We start from the raw sequence: 23,333 nt of genomic DNA on the forward strand, positions 1-23,333 counted from the left end.
CGAAAGGTGTGTTCACAGCCTCCCAAAGTTTCCCAGAGGGCTAAAGCTCTAGTTGCTTACAACAGTAACTTGTTTGCTAATGCAACCTTTACTGGCTGCCTTCTCTCCCCTTTCTCACCCCCTTGTTGTCTTAACTATGTTTTCTTTCTTTCTTTTCTTCTTTTTTATTTATTTATTTATTTATTTTTGAGACAGCATCTTGCTCTGTTGCCCGGGCTAGAGCGCCATGGCATCAGTCTAGCTCAGAGCAACCTCAAACTCCTGGGCTCAAGTGATTCTTCTGTCTCAGCCTCCCGAGTAGCTGGGACTACAGGTACATGCCACCACGTCCGGCTAATTTTTTTTGCCTATTTTTTAGTAGAAATGGGGGTCTCGCTCTTGCTCAGGCTGATCTTGAACTCCTGACATCAAGCAATCCTCCCACCTCGGCCTCCCAAAGTACTGAAATTACCGGCATGAGCCACTGAGCCCAGCCTGACTATGTTTTCTGATATCTCCAAACAAACCACTTGCCCGCATATCATTGTCTCAGGGTCAGTGTGAGTTTTTGGGTGCAAAAACAAAAAAGTAACTGGCTGTCTTAGGCATAAAAAGGGATTTTTAGGTAGCTCTCAGATAATAAACAGCAGGCCAGAAGAGGGGGCTTGGAAAACAGGCAAAAACAATGCACTCAGACCAAGCCCTGCTACAATAGGCTGGCTCGAAAGGGATCCAGATCACCCCTCCATGTGTGAGTCACTTCATCCATTTTCGAATCCCAGGGTGGGGAAGCATGTGACTGGTTGAGTTTAAATCACATCCCCGGACTACCAGGGGATGAGAGGAGGGAGAAATCCCCCTCACTTTCAACTTACAAGGACTGTGGGGTCCCATGATCCAATAGTAGGTCACATAAAGGGAAGGCTTTTCCCTAAACTGGGAGGGGAGGTCAGATACTGGGTGCCCAACTAGCAACAGCAGATGTTCCCTACAGTTAGCTAACTGGTCTACAGAACTGGGACTGGAGAAATAGTAATTATTATCATTATAATTATAGTTATTAGTCTTTTAATAGCTAACATCACTGAGTACTTACTCTGTGCCAATTTAGGTTCTAAGTGCCTTACATGTATTATCTCCATATATCTTACCTTTTGAGTTAGGTGCAGTTATTATTCCCATTGTACAGATGAAGAAGTTGAGGCCCAAAGTATCATATCCCTTCCTCTTCCTTTAGACCATCCACTGGTAACCACCCTCCATAAACCCAAACATGTGTCAGACATGAACTCTTTAAACCTTTAAAACAACTCTACAAGGTAGGAATCATTATGACTCCCATTTTCCAGGTGGAGAAACTAAGATTCAGAGAGGTACAGTAACTTTTCCAAAGCCACACAGCTTGGAAATAATGGAGCCAAAGCCCGTGGTCTTAACCACTGTGCTTCCTACATGTCTGTGCATACCGACTGCCCTTTCGTTTAGAGTTACTTGCACAAGAAGCAGCTGGCTTGCAATACAATGTCAAATACATTGTAATATAGGACTCACATCTAAAGCCACCATTTGGCTTTTCTGTATCTTAATACATCAGAAACACCACCAGCCACATTTTAGTGCTCAGAACAGGACTTAAGAGTCTGAGGTTTCCTTCCTCTTTCTGCCCCAGATGCTAGAATTTCATGTCCTAAAATTTTGTTGGTGGCCTTCAAATGTGCCTGTGAACAGTGAAAACAAGATAATTCATCACCTACATGTTTCCAGAACCACATACATATATGTGCACACATACACAAAACCTTGATTGCTAAAATCAAAGGTTTTAAGGCTGAAGGGACTCCTGAGCATAATTATTTGATACTCTCTAGGCTGTGATGTCTCCAAAAGAGGTTTACATATAGGTGAGTTATACACACCAGCTGCCTGGTTCAGTGTGCAACCTGCACAACCATACACAACAGCCCTGTGTCAGAGAACACATTCCTGCTTAGACATACCCGCCATCTTCTGCACAAACCTGTTCATATTTGCGCTACCTTATCAATGCAAAATAGCTAGAAAAGATTATTGCAAAGGTGTTTTAGTTTACTCAGAAAGCTACAGCACATAAAATGTATCATAACTCCCAGGTTAGGACCACAACCATGGGCAGGCACATTCTAGCCATGGTATATGCAATGGTTTAAGCGAGCACTCCCAGCTTGCCCTCCAAAACTGCACCCTCTCATCTAGACCAGCCGACATGCATGCCCACTCTGACAAGGGTTTCTTTGCCTAAGGATCAGTTTATTTCACAGTGAAACTTCCCTAAACATTGGCAGGTCATCAGCGAAAGACCACCGAGCACCTGTTCCACACCAGACACTGTTCTAGGCACCAGAGACAAAATTGAGAACAGAAGAGATCAAATCCCGATCCTTCGACTTCCTAGTGGAGGAGGCAGGCAAAAAAAAAATAAATAAGTAAAATATCTAGATTGTCAGCAAGTGGTAAGTACACAGAAAAAAAAATCTAAATGGAAGAAAGAGGACAGGAAGTGTTGGGAAAGTGTTGAAATTGTAGATAAGGGGCCAGGGGTGGAGCAAACAGATATTTGGGAGACGAGCACTCCAGGCAGAGGGGAAACTACCAGTACAAAAGTCCTGACATGGAAAATTTCCAGAAATGTTCGAGGAACAGCAAGGAGGGTGGGAGGCGATAAGGCAGATCGTGCCTGGGGAGCCACCATGAAGACCTGGCCTCTACACTGGGTGAGGCAGGAACCACCCGAGGGATGTGAGCAGGAAAGTGATTTGATCTAATTTATGTGTTAAAAGGATCCTTTTGGCTGCTGGTGTCGATCACAGGCTGTGAGGGAAGCGGGCAGAAGGAGGGAGACCCAGGCAGAGGCTGCTGCTATAACCCCGCTGAGAAATGATGAGGGCTCAGCGAGGTGGTCCCAGTGGAGGTGGGAGAAACGGCGAGATCCTGTTATATATGTTAAAGTCAGAGCCTATAGGATTTACAGAAGGATTAGCCGTGGGGTGAGCAAGAGAGGGAGGAGGTATCAAAGTTTTTGGCCTGAACCCCTGGAAGGATGGAGCTGCCCTCCGCTGACATGGAATATAGGGAGGTGCGTTGTGAGAGGGGTGCTCTCAAGTTCTGTTTTGGACATCTTAGTGTGAGATGCCTGAGAGCCCCCACCAAATGAAGACATCAAGAGAGGTCCAGGCTGGCGACATAAGTTTGGGAAACAACAGCACTGAAGGAGTATTTAAAGCCTCAAGATTGGATGAGACCACCAACGGGCTGAGTACAGCCAGAGAAGTTGAGAAACAGGGTGTTTTATTTTCGTAGACCCCTCCAAATCTCAGCTTTACCACTCGACTACACACCCCCACTGAAAGCGAGGGCCTTTTGTCTCCAGGTTAGGACCAGGTCCCTTCCAGAGAGAGGGGAGATTATCCAGCTTCTACAACCTCTGGCACAACGTGGCAGCTCCAAGTCCTTTGCCACCTTCCTGCATGAAGCAAAGCACAGTGTCTCTGGCTTGGCAGCCTCTGCCTTGGCCCAGGGCACTTGCTTGCTTTCTGTTCTGCTGAGATTTCCTCTGCCCGCCAGGCAGCCGCCTCCCTGCCCTGGCAAGAGGAGAGGAGTCATTAGCCCTGCAAACTGCAGAGGCAGTTGCCAGATGCCCCTCCGGAGGCAGGCTGGCATTTGTCATAGCAATTTGAGAGGACAAGACCTCGATCAACCCCCAAACCTGTGGAGAGATGGATGGCAAGGTCTTCTCCAGCCCCAGAGGGAAAATGGCCAAGAAGCTTAGTACGGAGCAAGGTCATCTGGCCATCTGGCCTTCCCTCAGTGCCTCTCCACCCTAGTAGGGGGCGGAGGGAGGGAAGAGACATGTCGGCACAATAAAGTGTGTTGGACGCTGTCCAGGGTGCTGAAACCTGTAACCCACTGGGCTCCCAACTTTTGCTCCCTGAATTAGTTTGGGATCCTCTGAAAGCAGATCCCAAGACAAGGACTGGGGTGCAGGTGGTTAACTTGGGAAGTGATCCAAGGAATTAAAAGTGAGGAACTAGGAAGGGGGGGATGGGTAAAGGGTGCATTAGTGAATGGGTTTCATGGTGAGCAACTGGGATCCAGTTTTGCTGAGGAACTTCTGTGATGCTGTGTAACCTTCCCCTGTCCCCAGTTTTCTCACTAAGCAGTGAGGATGCCACGGTATTTATGCACACACTCCCTAGCTCACTGGTTGAGGGATGATCCTGAGGATGTTAAGCAGCTGGCACGTGGGCTGAGCAGACTCTGTGATGCCGGAGAAGGCTTTCCAAAAGAGACGCAGAGAGATGGGAGTATTGGAGGTTCCAAGAGGTTAGCCGGCATGGGAACCTCCCCCTGAAGCTGCAGGTAAACTCAGAAGTGAGCTGGATGAGTAGGAGTGGGGAATTCACAGCACCTACCACACACCCCCAAAAGCATTTGTTTGAATTTTTTCCCCTTTAGTTCACAAACTCTCACTTGTGATGTACTCAGAAAGGCCCAGGGGCTCCATTCACAATATCTCTAACGCCCACCACAGCCCTAGGAGGTAGATGCTATTCCCACTCTCCTTTTCCAGGTGAGAAAACTGAGGTTCAGAGAGATCAACTCACATTCTCAAGGTCACATCTGGCAGAGCATCCTCTGACTCCAAAGCCTGGGTCTTACCACTGTGCTGTACCAACCTCCTATTTCCTGACATTTCTTCTGCACATGTTTTCTCCCAGCCACCATGGAACCCAAGAGAGGGAAAGAAAAGAAAGGATCCCTCTAACTTTCTATCCCAGAGAACTCTGCTCGAATTCTCAAGTTTGTTTCCCTGGCAAACTTGACTTTAAGGAAACAGAGTAGTACTCAAGAATATGGATTCTTGATCCAGATCTGCCTGAGTTCAAACCGTAAATCCACCACTTCTGAGGTTTTGAATGCCTGCCCCCTCCAAAACTCACGTTAAAATTTAATCCCCGGTGTGGCAGTATTGAGAGGTGGGGCCTTTAAAAGGTGATTAGGTCATGAGAGTTCTGACCTCATAAATGTATTAATCCATTCATGGATTAATGGGTTAATGGATTAATGGGTTGTCAAGGGAGTGAGACTGCTGGCTTTATAAGAAGAGGAAGAGAGGCCTGAGCTAGCACACTCGGCCCCCTCACCAGTGCTGTCCTGCACTGCCTCGGACTCTGCAGTGAGCCCCCACCAACACGAGGGCCCCCCCAGATGCAGCCCACCAACCTTGGACTTCTCAGCATCCATAACCATAAGAAATAAACTCCTTTTCTTTATAAATTACCCAGTTTCAGGCATTCTGTTATAAACAACAAAAAACAGACTAAGATAGTAGGTGACTTTGGGCAAGTTAATTTACTACCTCTTTGAGCCTCAGCTTCTTAATCTGTAAAATGAGCATAATAATGATACTTAGACAGTTGCAAGGATTAACTGGGCATATATACATGTATATAATATATCAGGTTGGAAGTACTTACTACGTTCTAGCTTATCAACGTTGCCACTGTTGTTAATAACATATCATATTCATAAGGATACTAGGCTAAATACAGCTATTTGTCTGAACTTAACTTGAGCCCAGTGTTATCCAAGTTTTAGAGCAGTGTTCTAGCAGAGTGGTTGAGACCCTGATGCACTCCCATCATAAGCTGTGGGACTCCCTGCAAGTTGCTTAACCTCTCTGAGCCTCAGATCCATCTATGAAAAGCCTTGTGAGGCTGGAATGTGATATTGCACATAATACTATTAAGATACTGCCTGGCACATTGTAAGTGTTCAATAAATGATGAGAATGACAACCGTGGCAGTTAACATCATCATCACTGTCAACTGTTAGTCTTGGTAGAAGTTGGGAGAAACTAGCTCCTGCTGCCAGGAAGTAAGGTGGTTCCTGATGAAACATGGCTCAGCAAATATCATGACAACCAAATGCTCTGAACAATAAAAAGAACAATGTTCTCTTAGTGATACAACTCTGGGTGAGAATGACAAAAAGCATCTGAATCAGGGTGGAGATTCCTTTTGGTACCGAGGCTGACTGATCCACTGGGGGAGAAATCACTGCAGAGAGACATTAAAATAATGTCAGGTATTTACAGGAGCTGTTGTTGGTCTTGTGTTACAATGCTGCTTGTGTTTTGTTGTTGTTTTGGGGATGCTATTTGTATGTGCAGGTAACTCAGAGCAGCTGCACAGGAGGTGAAAGAAGAAAGGTGAGGAGTGACTACATGTGTTTGTTCAACTAATCAAAAAGGAGAAACAGCATGAGAGGTGTGTGCCTCTGGTAAAGACATTTGGCCCCTCGAGCCTTAGTTTCTTCAACTATATAAAAAAGGAGGGGGCCAGAATTACTCTCCGGGGCTTCCTTTCTACTTCTCTAGAAAGAGGCCACAGGCTACTCAAGGGGCAGGAAGAAGGAACAGAGGATTGGGCTCTGGTGGCAGAACCTGAGGGGTGACATCAATCATTTATACCACCTCCCTTGCCCCCCAAACCAGGGTTCTAGGCTCCCTGACATGAAGATATTTTCTTATTCTGGAAGATCCCTGACTTGCCACCATCTCAGTATGACTTTGGGAAAACTATTTAGCTTCTTTGTGTCTTAGGTTCCTTGCAGTCAAAATAAAGGGGTTGGACCTGCCAGAGGCCATTCAGCCCTAAAAATTCAATGATGCTATGAGATCAAAACCAACATCCTTCCCTGCTGGTCCCTGAGTACTTGGGTCTTTTCCTTATCTCTGATCGTCAACAAAACTGCCCAAAGCCTGGGGAAGTTCATAGGATCTTCCAAAAAGTCACCTTTATTTTCAGAGTCACAAAATGTCAGAGTTGGCAAGGACCCATAACTGGTTCATCTTATGTCTCATCTGATGTTCAGGTTATCTGCCATAGACTCCTGGACTATTTGGCTATCTCGATCAAATGAATGGTCCCCATCTCCTGAAACAGCTCAGTAAATTTTCCAGAACACTCTTTATCAGAAGTGTTACCACTCTCCATCTTAACAACCACTGATTTTTACTGAGCACCTACTATGTGCTAGGTACAGTCTTCATGCCTACCCCAGTGAGGTTCACATTCTCTTTTCTTAACATGCACAATTGCGTTATTTGATCTCTTTGATGTGATGTTTATCTATATTTGAGTATTACTGTAAAAGTTCCGTCATCTCAGAAACACACCAAGCTTCTGAAATCTTCCTCTTACACATTTTCAGTTTAATGATCAGAACACAAATACAATGAAACCATGCCTCAAAGGGGTTTGATGAAATTATAAAGTTAGAATTTTCTCTGAGGCTTTGAGCTCCAAAGAACAGACAAAGATCTTTCCTACCAAACTTCATACAAGAAGAGGGCAAAAACCTTGGAAGTTCACGAAAAATGAATGATGTTTTAATACTGTGGTTTGCTTAGGAATGTGAGAAGACAATGACTTCATTGGAAAGTGCTCATTAAAATCGTCACTGTCCCAGCATCAAATTAATACACTCGACTCCCCTCCCCCTGAAACATAGAATTAAGTGTTCACTGCATCTTCCCATCATTGACATTGAGCAGAAGGCTAGGTCTGCAGGACTTTTTAGTTTCTCTTTCCCCAGTTCTAGCTTATAAGCCAACAGGAGACTAAACGGCCCCTTGGAATTTGAAGTAATGAAATTTGAGCTTTGTGCCTGATTTGAAGGAGACAGAACCAACAGACAATAAGGAAGGATGGCTGATTACCAAAGAAATAACAGCAAGAAAAGCAAGTGAAGGGAATGTGAGATGAACAAAAAGGAAAAGAGATAGAGATAAGAAAGGAATAGAATCTAGAATGGTAGTTCCTCATAATAAGGTCCCCTGAGAATCAAATAAAAACTACAGACCAGAAAAATAACACATACACATAATTTTTGCAGACCATTTCAGTGCATTCATTAATCCCAACTATGGCTTCCAACCTTAGGACCTATCTGTTCTAGGTGAAGAATTTCTCATTAGATGTCAGGAAACTCGAAGACAGATGACCTTGTTGTAAGCAGGGAGCATTTATTTACAAACATCCAGCTGACAAACTGACCTACTGAATGGCTACCTTCAGCTACATGCTAAACAGTATATGAGCTTCCCTAAACTGTTTCAAGAACCATATTATTAAAAAAATAAGGGTGTTTAAAGCCCCTTCCTGCCAGCAAGGTCAAGCCAGCCCTAGCCAGCAAGTCAGCCCCCAGGGAGCATGAATTGGCACAACCACTTTGCAGAGCAATTTGGCAGTACCTCGTGACGCTGAAGGATGCGTATAGTACACGACTCAGCAACTCCACTCCTGGGTATATGCCCTAGAGAAATTCACTCACAAGAAAGAGGGGGACAGCTTGGTACAAAATAGCCCAAAGCTGGAAACAATCCAAAGGGATAAATCCATGGTAGAATATTCATACCGCAGAATACTATATAGCTGTGAAAATGGATGAATGAGAACTACTCGCTAATCAGATTAATTGCCTGTTGAACGCAAAAGGCAGGTTGTAGCATAAAAAAAAATACAGAAACATTCAGCTTGTAAAACAGTATCATGTATTTCTTAGATACTTAAGTAGTCAACGTGTAAATACATATATGGAAATGATAAACACAGAATTCAGAAAAGTATTTCTAGATGGGGCAGAGAGAGTAATAAGGAAAGGGAAGTGGGGGCACGGGGATGAGAAAGGTTTCATTTTGATGGCAGGTCACTCCATCACCTCCTTACCCTCTACTCTTCCTAATCTCTGTCACTTGCTCCAGCCACATGGCCCTCAGCCTACCAAGTAGCTGGGATTACGGATGTGTACACCACCATGCCTGGCTAATCTTTTTTTCAGCTTTTTTTATTTTTGTAGAGACGGGGTCTCACTATGTTGCCCAGGCTTGTCTCAAACTCCTGACTTTGAGAAATCTTCCCACCTTGGCCTCCCAAAGTACTTGGACTACAGGTGTAAGCCACTGCATCCAGCCAAGGCTTTATACATTTTTTTAAACAACAACAACAACAAAGTCAGCAACTGGGCTGTTTCACAGATGAGCTTCCTAGCAAGGTAAGACAAAAGTGCCCAATGCCATGATATGTCCCTGGAGCCTGCCAAGGTCCCAAGCCACAGGACTGTGGGCATAGCCAGTGGAGGTCCCTCAGTGAACACCCAAGCTCATGAGAACTAGGCCAGGGTCCTCGTAACAGATCAATCACATCTGAATGCCTCTACAGAAACAGCCCAATATGACACCACTCCTTCCATGAGAAGTAACATTGCTCTGAAACAAATGTGCACTATGAGAGCCCAGCCAACAAAGCTTGGGTGCTATGACCCATGACATCCACCAAGAGAGACAGGATCTGGAACAGCCACAAAGCCTATGAGAGAACTACAATCCCATAAAGAATTACCATGAAGGTGTCCCAATGAATAAGGGTCTTAGAATAGAAGACATAGAATTAGCTCAGGGACAGCAGAGAAGGAACCAGCAATAAGTACAAGACGGTAATGTCCCTGTTGGAATATGACAAAGGTCTTTGTGGTCTCTGTCAGAGGCTGGTTGGCCGTTCACCAATCATTTCCCTTTCCTTCTAAGCACAACTGGACATTTCCCAGCTTCTCCTGCAGTGACATTCCCTTGCAGTATGACCAAGTTCTAGCCAATGGAATATGAATGTACTAGGTATGGGCCATGTCCCTTCCAGCCCCATAAAATTTCCCAAGTATCACCTTCTATGCTTGTTTCTCTTCCATGGTTTGATGCAGACAAGCATGGAGTTCTTGGAAGCTGTGTGTTGACAGGGAGGAGCCACAATATGGCAAGGGCCCGGGTCCCTTACTCATTATTCGGAGAAGATAAGATTGCCAACTAAGAACAACTGTTTTGGACTGTCAGTGAGTGAGAAATAAACCCCTGCTGTCTTTAAGTCATTTCCTAGTTTTGTATCTTTTGTTATAGCATCAAGTGTTATCTTATACAGGGTTCCCGGAGAAAAGTATATACACATTTCAACCATGGTTCATCGTATACAGATCTGAAACCTCCTTGAAGACAGGAACTGTATCTTATTTAGATTGATTTTCTCCATAGTCATAACCACAATCCCTTGCAACCAGAAGTCCTCAATGAACATTCACCAACTTGAAATAAAGGCAAGATATCCCCAAGGAAAGCAAGAGACTCATGCATGTACAATCATTAAAACTTTGAGTTCTGGAATCATATAATCTTAAGTTCATATCTCAGTTCCATCACTTACAAGCTGGGTGACCTTAGGCAAGTTTCTTTCTGTGCTTCGATTCCTCAGTGGTCAGATGGGAATATTAATGTTTCCTAATTCATTGGGTTGTTGTGAGGATTAAATGAGAGGATGCACATAAAGCACTTTGGAAGCAGCCAACTATAATGAGCTATTATTTTAATTGTAACAGAAAGCATCTGCTGTAATATACGGCTGAGATATGGACGTCAGTGAGAGGGAAGAAGGCAGATTCACAGTGAAGGAGAAAACAAGAGCTCAGCCTTCCTGAGCCCAGCCTGGACCACATCAGCCATCGACGTTTCCAAAGCCTTGTAGGTTCTCAGCAAGTTAAATCTACAAAGCATAGCAGCATGTGCCACTTACCCTGTTAGCACCACCACAAAGTCCATGACGTTCCAACCGTTCCTCAAGTAAGACCCTTTGTGGAAGGCAAATCCAAGGGCGATGATTTTAATTCCAGCTTCGAAACAAAAAATTCCAATGAAGTATGGTTCTGTGTCATCCTGGAAAGGACAGAAAGTAAGGTCAGAATCTTGGACTGGGCAGAGGGTTGCAAGACCAAGGAATTAACCCACTTGGAGATCAGTACCTACCTTCCTATAACTTCTCCCATCCCTCCTGCATGTAACACCCCTCAATGCAAACTGCCAGAATTCTCCTGTCTGAAGACTTTTGCAAGAGAAGCAGAAGCTCAGAAAAGGCACTTTTCTTCTTCATTCCTTTTGGCCAACCTCACATACCACTCAGCCAAGCAGAATTGTTTGTTTGGACCTGCATTCTCCAATACAGCAGCCACAGGCCACATACGGCTATTGCAATTAAAATTAATTCCAATGTAATAAAATTTAAAATGCAGTTCTGCAGTCACACTAGCTACATTTCAAGTGGCAATCATACTGGACAGCGCAGATGGAAAATATTTCTGTTACTGCAGAAAGTTCTGCTGGAAAGTGCTAGTTTAGAGTGTTTACTTTTATACACAGAGCAACCATGACCTTTTGAGGTTAGATCTTGTGCACAGACCTCACTCCCAAATCTGACCCCAGGGGGTGGTTCTCAGCTGGCACTCACCAGCACAGACATTCAGGTTGTAAAGAGATTGGAATGACACTTCTACACTGGTTGGCAAATGACCAATGTCCCCACCTACAGTCCCTCTGCAGAACCTCCCACTGGTTCTGGCTTCCTGCTGACACTCTATAGTATTTGAAATTAAGCTATAATCTCTGCTCCATCAGAGCCCCTATATGGATGTTGTTCATCTGTTATGGCAATGTTTCTTCCTTTCTTTTTTTTTTTTTTTTTTGAGACAGAGTCTCCCTCTGTTACTCTGGGGCTAGAGTGCAGTGGCATCAGCCTGGCTCACAGCAACCTCAAACTCCTGGGTTCAAGTGACCCTCCCACCTCAGCCTCTCAAGTAGCTGGGACTACAGGTGTGCACCACCATGCCCGGCTAATTTTTCTATTTTTAGTAGAGACAGGGTCTTGCTCTTGCTCAGCCTGATCTCTTGAACTTCTGAGCTCAAGCAATCCTCCTACCTCGGCCTCCCAGAGTGCTAGGATTACAGGTGTGAGCCACCGCACCCAGCCTATGGCAATGTTTCTTAAGCTTCAATCACTTCATTCTGCCTTCATAATTTTTTTCCACATCAGCTTGCCATTGGTAACACATGATTTTGCTTACTATTCTTTCAATGGACTTTTCTTTAAACTGAGCCTCATCTTAAGTGAAAACAAAAAAGTTTTGACATCATAGGTTCGCTAGGCTAGTTATATTTTTTAGAATACTGTGATATTGTGAAATATGTATTTGGTCTTTGTCCCCATTTCCTGGCATACAACTGAAATCCTTGGAATCTCCAAGATGGTGTCTTTTCGTAGGCTAATAAGTTGACTGATGGCTGGCAGTCCCCTAGGTATCTGCAGGATGGGGGCTGGTCACTGGGAAGACCAAAGCAGAATTAGAAAGTTGGGATTTTCAGCTCTACCTCCCAACCTCAACCTTCAGGGGCTGAAGATTAGATTCATCATCAATAGCCAATGATTTAATCAATCATACTTATGTGATGAAGCCCCCATAAGTACCCCAAAGGACAAGGTTTGGGGAGTTTCCAGATAGCTCAACACATGGAGGTTCTTGGAGGGTGGTGCACCACAGGAGGACATGGAATCTTCATGTCCCCTCCTCCATACCTTGCCCTATGCACCTCTTCATCGGCATCCTTTTTATTGTCCTTTATAATAAACCAGTAAATATGCTTCCCTGAGTTCTGTAAGCTGCTCTAGCAAATTAATTGAACCCAAAGAGGGGGTTGTAGGAATTCTTATTTAGAGATGGTTAGAAGCACAGGTAAAACAACCTGGAGCTTGCAACTGACATCAGAGTTGGGGGCAATCTTGTGGGACTGAGCCCTCAACCTGTGGAATCTGATGCTGTCTCCAGGTAGACAGTGTTGGAACTGAGTTGGAGGACACCCCGCTGGTGTCTACTGCAGAACTGATTGCTTGCTTACAGGGAGAAACTCCCACACATGTGCTGTCAGAAGTGTGCTGTGAGAATACCATGGGAGAAATTCAGTTTGTTTCTTCTACAAATATATGCTATAATACATAGCTGTTAAAATAAAAAAAAGTCTTGGTCAGGTGCAGTGGTGGCTCATGTAATTCTGGTACTTTGGGAGGCTGAGGCAGGAGGATTGCTTGAGGCTAGGAGTTTAAGACCAGCCAGGGCAACATAGTGAAGCCCAGTCTTGACAAAAAAAATTTAAAAATGAGCTGGGTGTAGTAGTGCATGCTTGTAGTCCCAGCTACTTGGGAGGCTGAGTGGGGAGGATCGCTTGAGCCCAGGAGTCTGAGGTTGCAGTGAGTTATGATCACACCACTGTATTCCAGCTTGGGTGACAGAGCAAGACCCTGTCTCTAAAATAAAAAACAAATAAATAAAATAAAAATCAATAAAAAACAAAACAGTCTTGAGATCATCAATGTTTTGTGGGTTAGAAATGAATGGATTTTCATATCCCCTTCTCCTGACACTTGAGGTATTACAGGCAGTTTTTTGGAAAGGCAAGAGACAAGAGAGGTCTCCCTCACTGCACTGTTAGAATGCCAGGAGGAGAATGCAGATTACTGGGGATCAGGAAGAATCTTAGTTTATAGCTCTGTAGGGTTCCAACAAATGAGCAGCTGAATTTTGAATGTCCTCCAATGCTGATGTCCATATATATGTAAGAAACACAGAGGACGGAGGAACAAGCTAAATGACATAGACCAGTTTCTCCAGGAAGTCAGAGACATGGGGCAAAATATTGCTTTAGATTAAGAGTCTTACACAGCATAAATAATATTACAAATATTAACACTGCTAATTAACAGCAATTAACAATGTTAAATGTCACCGTGGCAATGTAAGAAAACGTCTGCATTTTTAGCAATATAGACTTAAGTATGTGGCAGTGACCTGATGTGTTGCCTGGGATGCACCCTGAATGCAAACCAAGGGGGTTAAATAAGGACAAGGGAATGTGGCAAAGCCTTGACCACAGATGCATACAGAGGACGGGTTCATGGGGAGGCAGGGGTGCTCAGTGTACTGTTGTTGCTAGTTTTGTGTATGGTCAAATTTTTTTTACAAGAATTTGGTCTTGAATATGACATTTTCATGGACAATGTGGCCACTTGCCACCTGGCTGACACCAGGTCTTCTGGGTGGCGAGAGTGGGGAATGGGCAGTGAGGGCATCTCTCCCCCAATATTGTCAGTGTTCATGAAAAGTTAGGCTTCCCACAATCTGGCTCTTGACTCTGGGATTGAAAGCCCACTGTGTGCCCTGCTCCCCTTCCCCAAATCAATGTACACTAAAATCAAGGAGAACCTCCTCCCTACATACAACACAGAGAAGACATCACTCACCAGCCGTTCAGACATTGGAGTTTTGTCATCATCTGGTAGGTGCTGCTCCAATGCGAGGACGATGCAGTTTGCTATGATGGTGGCTAAAATCATATATTCAAAGGGAGTATCAACGAATTAAGGAAAAATCTTTGCAGTTTGTTTGAAGGAAAGAAAGATGGTTGGTGGTGCATCCAACTGCCACTGGTCCCGGTCGACTGATCTCGAGCCCTTCGATGGTCCTGATACGCTTCTCCCCTCACATTCCCCAAACCCCCACCAGCAGGCAGAACCATCCCTACAGGTCCCAAACCTGGGGCAATTTTAAAGGGAAATGGGGATATTCACCTTCTATCTCACCTCCAGCATTCATTGAACAAGTTTTTAGAATTTTTTTTTTTTTTTAGAGATAGGGTCTTGCTCTGTTGCCCAAACACTGTAACCTCGAGCTCCTGGGCTCAAGCCATCCTCCCTCTTCAAGCTCCTGAGTAGCTGGGACTACAGGTGCACGCCATTATGCCTGGCTAATTAAAAAGAAAATTTTTTTTGTAGAGACAGGATATCGCTATGTTATTCAGGCTGGTCTCGAACTCCTGGCCTCAAGTGATCCTCCCACCTCAGCCTCCCAAAGTGCTGGGATTACAGGTGTGAATCACCATGCCTGGCCTAAACCAGTATTAATTAGGTACCTACTGTGTGCCAGGCCCTGTTCTTGGCACTAGGGACACAACTGAGACCAAAACAGACAAAAATCCCTGCCCTTGTGGAGAAGCAAATAAAATAACTATGTCACATATACTACATTATATAGTAAGATGGTGACTGTTATAGAGAGAAATGGCAGGGAAGGGGGTCGAGGCTGCAACTTTAAATTAGACTTTGTCATAATTTAAAACTTCCGTGCACCAGAGGACATTATTTAAAAAGTGAAAGGACAACTAACATAATGGGAGAAAATATTTGCAAATCATGCAGTTGATAAGGCTCTAGTATCCAGAATACATAAAGAATGTTTACAACTCAACAACAAAAATACAAACAACCCAATTTAAAAATGAGTAAAGGGCTTGAATAGACATTTTTCCAAAGAACATAGACAAATAGCCAATAAGCACATGAGAAGATGCTCAACATATTAGTCATTAGGGAAATGCAAATCAAAACCACAAAATGAGATATCTCATCACACCCACTACCAAACCTAGAATAAGAAAGAGAGAAAGAAAAAAAACCCCAGAAAACAGAAAGTGATGGTGAAGATGTGGAGAAACTGGAACCCTCATGCATTGCTGATGGGAATAAAAAATGGTGCAGCTCCTGTGGAAAACAGTTTAGTGGTTCCTCAAAAAGTTAAACATAGAATTATCCTATGATACAGTAATTCTACTCCAAGGTATAAACCCAAAAGAATTGGAAAACAGGAAAACAAATATTCATGCACAATTGTTCATAGCAGTACTATTCATTCACAATAGCTAAAGGGTGGAACAACCTAAATGTTCACCAGTGAATGAATGGATAAACAAAATGTGGTATATCCATAGAATGGAATATTATATTTAGTCATAAAAAATGAAGAATTGACATGTTTCAGTATGGATGAGCCTTGAAAACATTATACTAAGTGAACGAAGCCAGATGCAGAAAAGACCACATAATGCATGACTCCATTTATATGAAATGCTCAGATTAGGCAAATCCATAGTGACAGAAGGCAGTTAGAGGTTGCCAGTGGTGGGGGCAGGGGGAGAGAAATCGGAATGACTGCTTAATGTTTTGGAAGTAGATAGAGGTGACAGCTGCAAAACATTCTGAATGTACTAAATGCCACTGAGTTAGTCAGTTTAAATCTGTGGTCCCCAAGCCCTGGGCTGCAGACTGGTACCAGCCTGTGGCCTGTGACGAACTGGGCTGCACAGCAGGAAGTGAGTGGTGGGTGAACGAGTGAAGCTTCATCTGTATTTACAGCTGCTCCCCATTGCTGGCATCACCGCCTGAGCTCTGCCTCCTGTCACATCAGTCACTATCTCCCATCACCCCCAGATAGGATCGTCTAGTTGCAGGAAAACAAGCCCAGAGCTCCCACGGATTCTGCATTATGGTGAGTTGTATAATTATTTCATTATATGTTACAATGTAATAATAATAGAAATAAGGTGCACAATACATGGAATGTGCTTGAATCATCCCAAAACCTCCCCTCCACCCACCTCCGCCACTCCCACCCCCACTCCAGTCCATGAAAAAATTGTCTTCCATGAAACCGGTCCTTGGTGCCAAAAGGTTGGGGACCACTGGTTTAAATGGGTCATTGTGTTATGTGAATTTCACCTCAATAAAAAAAATATATGGTGGTCAGGGCCGGCCTCTGAGAAGCTGATCTTTCAAAATCTGGCAGAGGAGGGAGCAGACCATGTAGCTGTCTCTAGACGCTGCATTCGCCCTCTCTCCAGTTTGCACAGGCAAACTTCCCCATGCGTCCTGGGAACTCTCGTCTGGGTTGACACGGCCTCCATGACGCCCCGCTGGAGGGTCTGTGTTGAGGGAGGGTCCAACTTGTTCACTGTATACTAGCACCTGACCTGCTGATTGGTCAGTAAATGGAAATGACCCCTGTTCCCCCGCACCAGACCCCTCAGAAGCACCCCCATGCCAACAGGCTCCATATACAGATCTGGCCATCTCCAAGAAGGAGGGTTACACGTGGAGAAGTGATGTTCTAGGGAGAAAGCCATAGGCTGCTGGTTACTCCGGAGCAGGGTGTTCCAACCTCGGCACTACTGATGTTTGGGGCTGGATCATTCTTGGTGGTAGGGGCCTGTCTTGGGCACTGCAGGATGTTGAGCAACATCGCTGGCCTCTACCCTCTAGATGCCAGTAGCATTCCCTCCTCTCTGTTGATGACAACCTAAAGTGGTCTCTAAGACATTGCCACGTGTATCCTAGGTACACTGAACCCCACTGTTCTGTAGAGGGATCAATTAGCATGTCTTAGCCGGGTAGTCCCAGCTACTTGAGAGACCGAGGCAGGAGGATCGCTTGAGCCAGGAGTTTGAGGTTGCAGTGAGCTATGATGATGCCACTACACTCTAGCTGGGCTGACAGAGCAAGACACTGTCTCAAAAAAAAGAAAAAAAATAGCATGTCCTAGTAAACTTGGTTATGCTAAACCCCTCCCTTCCCTCTAGCTTTCTCCTTCGGAAAATTAATTGGCTTCAGTCTCTTTCTTCCCTAGAGTTAGGTTTGGCATCTTGGGAGCTCCATAAAGCCATTCCTTCTAGGCTGGATGGGGACTTGAAGAAGCATAAACCCACTTTCCAGGTGTGAAAACAGCGTCTGAAACAGAAAACCTAGCAGAAAAAAAAGTCCCAGTAAGGCAGGAAAACAAGGTCTCCCCTGTCACCAGCTTCGGCCTTGGCCTCCAGCTGAAAGCAGCTGAAGCCTCGCTCCACGCACACTCTGAAAAGCAAATCCAAGGCTCAGGGCAATTTGGGGAGCTGACAACAAAAGCTGGCCCTGCGGATGATCATCTCTGATTGGCTTCCCGCCTCCGAGCTGACAGTCATTAGGAGACCTGAGAACAAAGCTGGGCTGTGTTGCACAAATACTCCACTCTGCCTCACCCTGCAGCCCGGAAAATAAGAGACAATATTTGTACACAGAGAAGCAACGCCAAGCCTTTCCCCGGTCTCCTCTCGCCATGATTGGAATCTGATGTCGCCTCCCCTCCCTGCCAACTCAGCCTCCTTACTCCCTTCTGCCATCTCACTCCTCTAGTCCCCTGGCCTCCTGCCCCTGGAACGGCAGGGAGGTGACTTCCTTTGCATCAGCTTCTGAGCTAAAGGTTCCGGGAAGAATCCCAGAAGGCTGGCAGCGTGCAGCACTTTTATGGGCCGCATGGTTGGGGTTTCAACGGCCCAGTGTTGCCTGGATATCAGACCCAGGGCTCTGAATTCAGACGCACGGCAATGAAAGCTTTAGCATGTGGGCAACGACAATGAGGCTTTCCCTATTAGTGCCTTATTTCTTTTTCTTATTTCTTGTCAGACACAGCCGCCCACACTGGTTATCCAACAGTCATTCCCTTCTCCCTCCATTTACCCACAAACCCTGCAAGTGTCCACAGATGTACCCCAAATGGGAATGTGCAACACTGACCTCAGACCCTTGCTACTCAAAGGAGGGTCTGAGGACCAGCAGTGCTGGCAGCCCCTGCTGGGAATGCAGAGTCTCAGCCTCCCAGCATCTACCTGTTGGGTCAGAATCTGCATTTTAAAAGATCTCCGGGGAGGGGGGGATTTGTGTGCACAGAGAAGTTTAGGACATGCTAAAGTGCCTCAGCTCTATTTCAAGGGTAGGAGGAGGCCAGGTAACTGCAGCTTTGAGTAATGCAGGAAGTGGCGGGGTCCTCTTTCTCTTGCAAGCTTTCTCCTCCATGTTCTGACCCCAAGACCAGAATTTAAGAGTTCTGGGTGCCAGCCTTCCGCCTGGACTTGGGCTAGTGGGCTGGGAGGAAACCCAAGATCTTTATGAAATAAGAATGTTGGAATGGCATAACTAAACAGAGAAGAAAATTCCAGCTTAATGCACGTGGAAGTATTCAGTGGATCCCATCTCATTCAGAAGAAAAGCCAAATTCCTCCCGGCAGCCAGCAAGGCCCTGTATGACCTGCTCCCATCACCTCTCTGCCCTCATCTCCTCTTTTCTCCCCCTTGGTCACTCAGTCCCAGCCACAGCGGCTTTTTCCATATTCCCCCCAAACACACCAGGCACATTCCTGCCCCGGGGCCTTCGCAACTGCTGTTCACTCTCCTAAATTACCCGTTCCCTAGACACCCAGATGATTTCCTCCCTCACTTCCTTTAGGTCTTTACTCAAAGCTCACATCCTTCAACCCCTTTGCCTGCTTATTTTTTGTTTCTTTAGCCCATGTCCACAGTCAAACACCTGCTATACTGCTCAATGCGTCCCCCATGAAACTGTAAAGCTCTGTGCAACCAGGGACTTTTGCCTCCTGTGTTAATTGCTTCACCTAAGAGAGCACATAGGAGGTGCTTAATAAACACCTGTGGAGGGAACCAAGGAAGGAGGAGGCAGGTCCTACCTTCTGCATCTTTCATCTCAGGCCAAGTCTCCACAGGCATGTTAGGGCCACAGTGAAGCCCCCTGAAATATCCAGTGATGTATAATACTTGGTGCCCAGATGAAAAAAAGATGGGAGTGCTGAGTTTCTGGCATGGGAAGAGGTGCCTCACCCCAGGCAGAAGTCAAAGTTTGCACTGGGTAGTCGGGCTGGGGGAGGTGGGGCTGATCCTCCCGATTTAGACATCCTGGGTTTCTAACTCACAGCTGCGGTGAGCAATGCCTCTGTTAGCTGAGCTGAGCCTTCTCGCTCCCTGACTGGCTCAGAGAGAAAGCACCTGTGTCAGCGGGATCCGGAATAATCAGCCAAAGAGGCCAAAGTGGGGGGTGGGGGCTGAAAGAAGAGAAGCGTCCCTGGTGGGAGGAAGAGCTGGTTCCTGAAATGGCTCTTGGAAGTCAGGACAGCAGACATTCCTGCAGGCAGGTGAGGATACACAAAGCTCCACACACAGTGAAATCGGTCAGGATCTGCAAAGACTACAGAGATGGGCTGTACGTGACCCTGGAAACGACCAAGCGATTCTGCATGAGGAAGAAGGAGGGGCTGCATCTGCTAACAGGACCTTGCTCTCAGGATCCACTATATCAAGGAAAATCAATTCTCAAAGTGGGCATGGCTGATGGTTCCCGTCCCTTAGCAAGACCTTGCAGGGTGTCCAAGTAAGCCAGCTTTCTCTTTGTGACACCCTTCACCCTCATCTCATTTCAAACCTCCCATGGTTGGTGTGAAAAGCAAATCAGGGTTGTCAACTCATCACGACCCCGTCTCCACTCTGGGGGCTGCTAATGGGCGTGTTCTGGGGGAAACAGATACTTGCATGAGTCAACTAGGTGGTTGAAACTTGCTGGGAGAAGCTGAACAGATCTTATTTTCATGTTAGTTTTATGCTCATCACAACCACCAAGAAAGGAGTGGGGTTACCAGGGCCCTAGATATTTAAGACATATTCCTTGCTCCACTAAACAACAAATGCCACAGTTGAACTCGGCAACATGATCAACTATTATGGGACCATTAACAAACACAGCAACCATTTCTTCAAGTGCTTCTTTGGACAGACACCATGGTAAGCACTTTGTCAGTTAATTTCTTGCAACAATCGACAAGGTGGGTTCTGTTGTGAGCCCCACTTTCCAGATAAGGAAATTAAGGCTCAGTGAGACTAAACAAATTGCTCAAGGTCATGCAAGAGGTACTAGCAGAGCTGGGGCTCATACCCAGCTCTGTCCAACTCCATAGTCTAAGCTTTTAAACTGGTTGTCCCCATCGACCACTCGTTCAGCAGCTACCTTTTTTAGAAGGTGGACGGTTTAGCTTTTATTTAAAAATTGGAGTGAGGGTGCATCTGGGGGCTTTAACCATATGGATTAGACCAAATGGATTACACCTCACCCAACCAACTGCCACAACATAATTTAGTAAAGGTTACCACTACGTGCTAGTCTACACCCTCATAAGCTCATCTCAAGCTGGCCATATTCATGCGTATGTCAACTTCCAATAATCCAAATAGTCTCCAGTTCTCAGACATGAGCTCCAAAGTCATCAACACACAGTACCAACCAAAATCAAGCCTAGAAAAGAGCTCTCTGCCCACTGATAAGCCTGAGACTTGTAGCAGAGATGGCGCGCTAACAAGGGCAGCTCTGGTGCTGCCGCGATGTTTTCAGCACCACGGCCAGCGTCAAAGAGGCGTAAGTTTAATTTCACATCCACCCAGGAATGGCACACCTAGGGGAGGGAAAGCTAACCCAGTGTCAAGTACAACAACTCTCTGAGATATTTGTCAAGACCTACATTTCACATACAGGGTAGAGGAAAGAGGAAAAAAAGATTCATTATGTCATCAGGAAAATCAAATGAAGAGAAAATTAAAAACCCAATACCAAATAGGTTTGATGTGTTGTTTGCTTTTTTAATATTAGCCAAGGATTTTCAACACTTTGACTCTGAAATGAGTTTACCCAGGGAAAATCATACTTCTGCTCAGAAAACTGGCAATATCTGCATGAAAATAGTAGTGTGGAGAAGTTGAAAGGGCTTGGGGATCAGATATGACTTTGACCTTGGGCAAGACAGCTTCCTTCTCTGAACCTTGGTTTTTTCATACATAACATATGGAAAAACTGCACCTACCTCATAGGGCTGTGTGAAAATGGAATGAGTTGATACACACAATACACTTAAAACAGGGCCCGGCATATAGTAAGTATTCAATAAATGTGAGCGCTTTGTATTGTTTATTCTGGTTTCTGTGATGATTAAAAAATTTAGGCCAGGTGCGGTGGCTCATGCCTGTAATCCCAGCACTTTGAAAGTCTGAGGCAGGAGGATCACTTGAGACCAGGAGTTTGAGACCAGCCTGGGCAACATAGCAAGACCTCATCTCTATAAAAAATTTTAAAAAACATTAGCCAGGTGTGGTGGCTAATGCCTGTAGTCCCAGCTACTGGGAATGCTGAGGTTGGAGGATCGCTTGATTGCCCAGGAGTTTGAGGTTGCTGTGAGCTATGATGCCACTGCCCTCCAGCCTAGGCAACAACAGAGCAAGACCCTGTCTCCAAAAAATAAAAATAAATGAGAAAGAAAGAAAATCTAATGTGCTTATTATGAAAGCATAGGATGGGATTCATCTCATTGTAATCACATAATAAATGTTTATTATTTTTATGACACTTGCTGCTAATAGTATTATTTATTAACTCTTCCCATTTTTTTAACCACCCAGGTCTCATTTCCTTCGCTTCACTGGGAGGCATTAGTACCTACTCTCCTCACGGCAGACCAGGCCTTCTCTCAAACCTGCAATGTTCCCAAGAACAGACTGCAGTGCCTGTGTGGGGTCCACTCCCTGAATATCAGATGCAAAATAAATGCTGCAAAAATCTCCACTGGATATTTCATAGAAATGGAATTATACACCATACGACCTTTTTGGTCTGTTTTCTCTGCTCAGCATCAAGTTTTTGAGGTTCATACACATTACAGCACGAATTAATATTTCATTCCTTTTTATGGCTGAATAATATCCCATTAAATGATAGACCACATTTTTGCCTGTCCACTCCTCCATGGATGGACTTTTGGGCTTTTCAACCTTTTGACTATCTAGAACAGGTAAACCCATAGAGACAGAATGCAGATGGGCTGTCGCCAGGGGCTGGAAGAAGGGGGGAAATAGACAGTGACTGCTTAAGGGGTACAGGTCTCCTTTTGGGGTGATGAAATTGTTCTGGAATTAGAAAGAGGTAGTGGTTGCATAACAGTGTGAATATACTAAAATGCCACTGGACTGTTCACTTAAAAATGGTTAATTTTATGTTATGTGAATCTCACCTAAATTTTTTTTATTCCTTTTGGGTTTTGCTTTTTTTTTTTTTTTCCCTTTCCCCCTTGACTCTCTTCCCAGGGTTTCTATCCTGGGCCTTTATTTTTTTTATTTTATTTTATTTTATTTTTTGAGACAGAGTCTCCTTCTGTTGCCCAGGCTAGAGTGCCATGGCGTCAGCCTCGCTCACAGCTCACAGCTTAAGCCATCCTTCTGCCTCAGCCTCCCGAGTAGCTGGGACTACAGGCATGTGCCACCATCCCTGGCTAATTTTTCTATATATATCTTTAGCTGTCCAAATCATTTCTTTCTATTTTTAGTAGAAATGGGGTCTCGCTCTTGCTCAGGCGGGTCTTGAACTCCTGAGCTCAAACAATCCACCCGCCTCGGCCTCCCAGAGTGCTGGGATTACAGGCATGAGCCACCACGCCCGACCTATCCTGGGCCTTTAGTCACCAACTTTTCTAGCCAACTTTTTTCCTCTGGGCCCCGAACCACAGGGAAAAACACAATTCGGACAGATCTCAAAAATCTTCCCCCCCTCCTTTCTTTTTTTTTTTTACAAAAAGCCCAAATGGTTTTATTTATAGGAAAGAATATATGCTTATTGTTTTGTGGGGTTTTTTTTAGTTTTTAAATTTTATAGTGTGTCATTTAGAAAGAGAAGAGTCCTTACCCACCCCGCTTCCCAGAGATAA

At 45.0% G+C, this 23,333-nt stretch overlaps 1 protein-coding gene across 3 annotated transcripts in view; it reads right to left on the reverse strand.

Moving 5' to 3' along the window:
• The window catches only part of CACNA1A (calcium voltage-gated channel subunit alpha1 A), a 227,678-nt gene that overhangs the window by 168,532 nt on the left and 35,813 nt on the right, over positions 1-23,333 (reverse strand). For all 3 annotated transcript variants that reach the window (XM_045550620.1, XM_045550624.1, XM_045550628.1), the window contains exons 2-3: positions 14,185-14,290; positions 10,636-10,775 (exon numbers count right to left, since the gene is read on the reverse strand). In XM_045550620.1, the coding sequence (XP_045406576.1) occupies positions 10,636-10,775; positions 14,185-14,290 (246 nt within the window). The remainder of the gene's footprint in view (positions 1-10,635; positions 10,776-14,184; positions 14,291-23,333) is intronic.

Source organism: Lemur catta, chromosome 1 (assembly GCF_020740605.2).
Source record: "Lemur catta isolate mLemCat1 chromosome 1, mLemCat1.pri, whole genome shotgun sequence".
NCBI lineage: Eukaryota > Metazoa > Chordata > Mammalia > Primates > Lemuridae > Lemur > Lemur catta.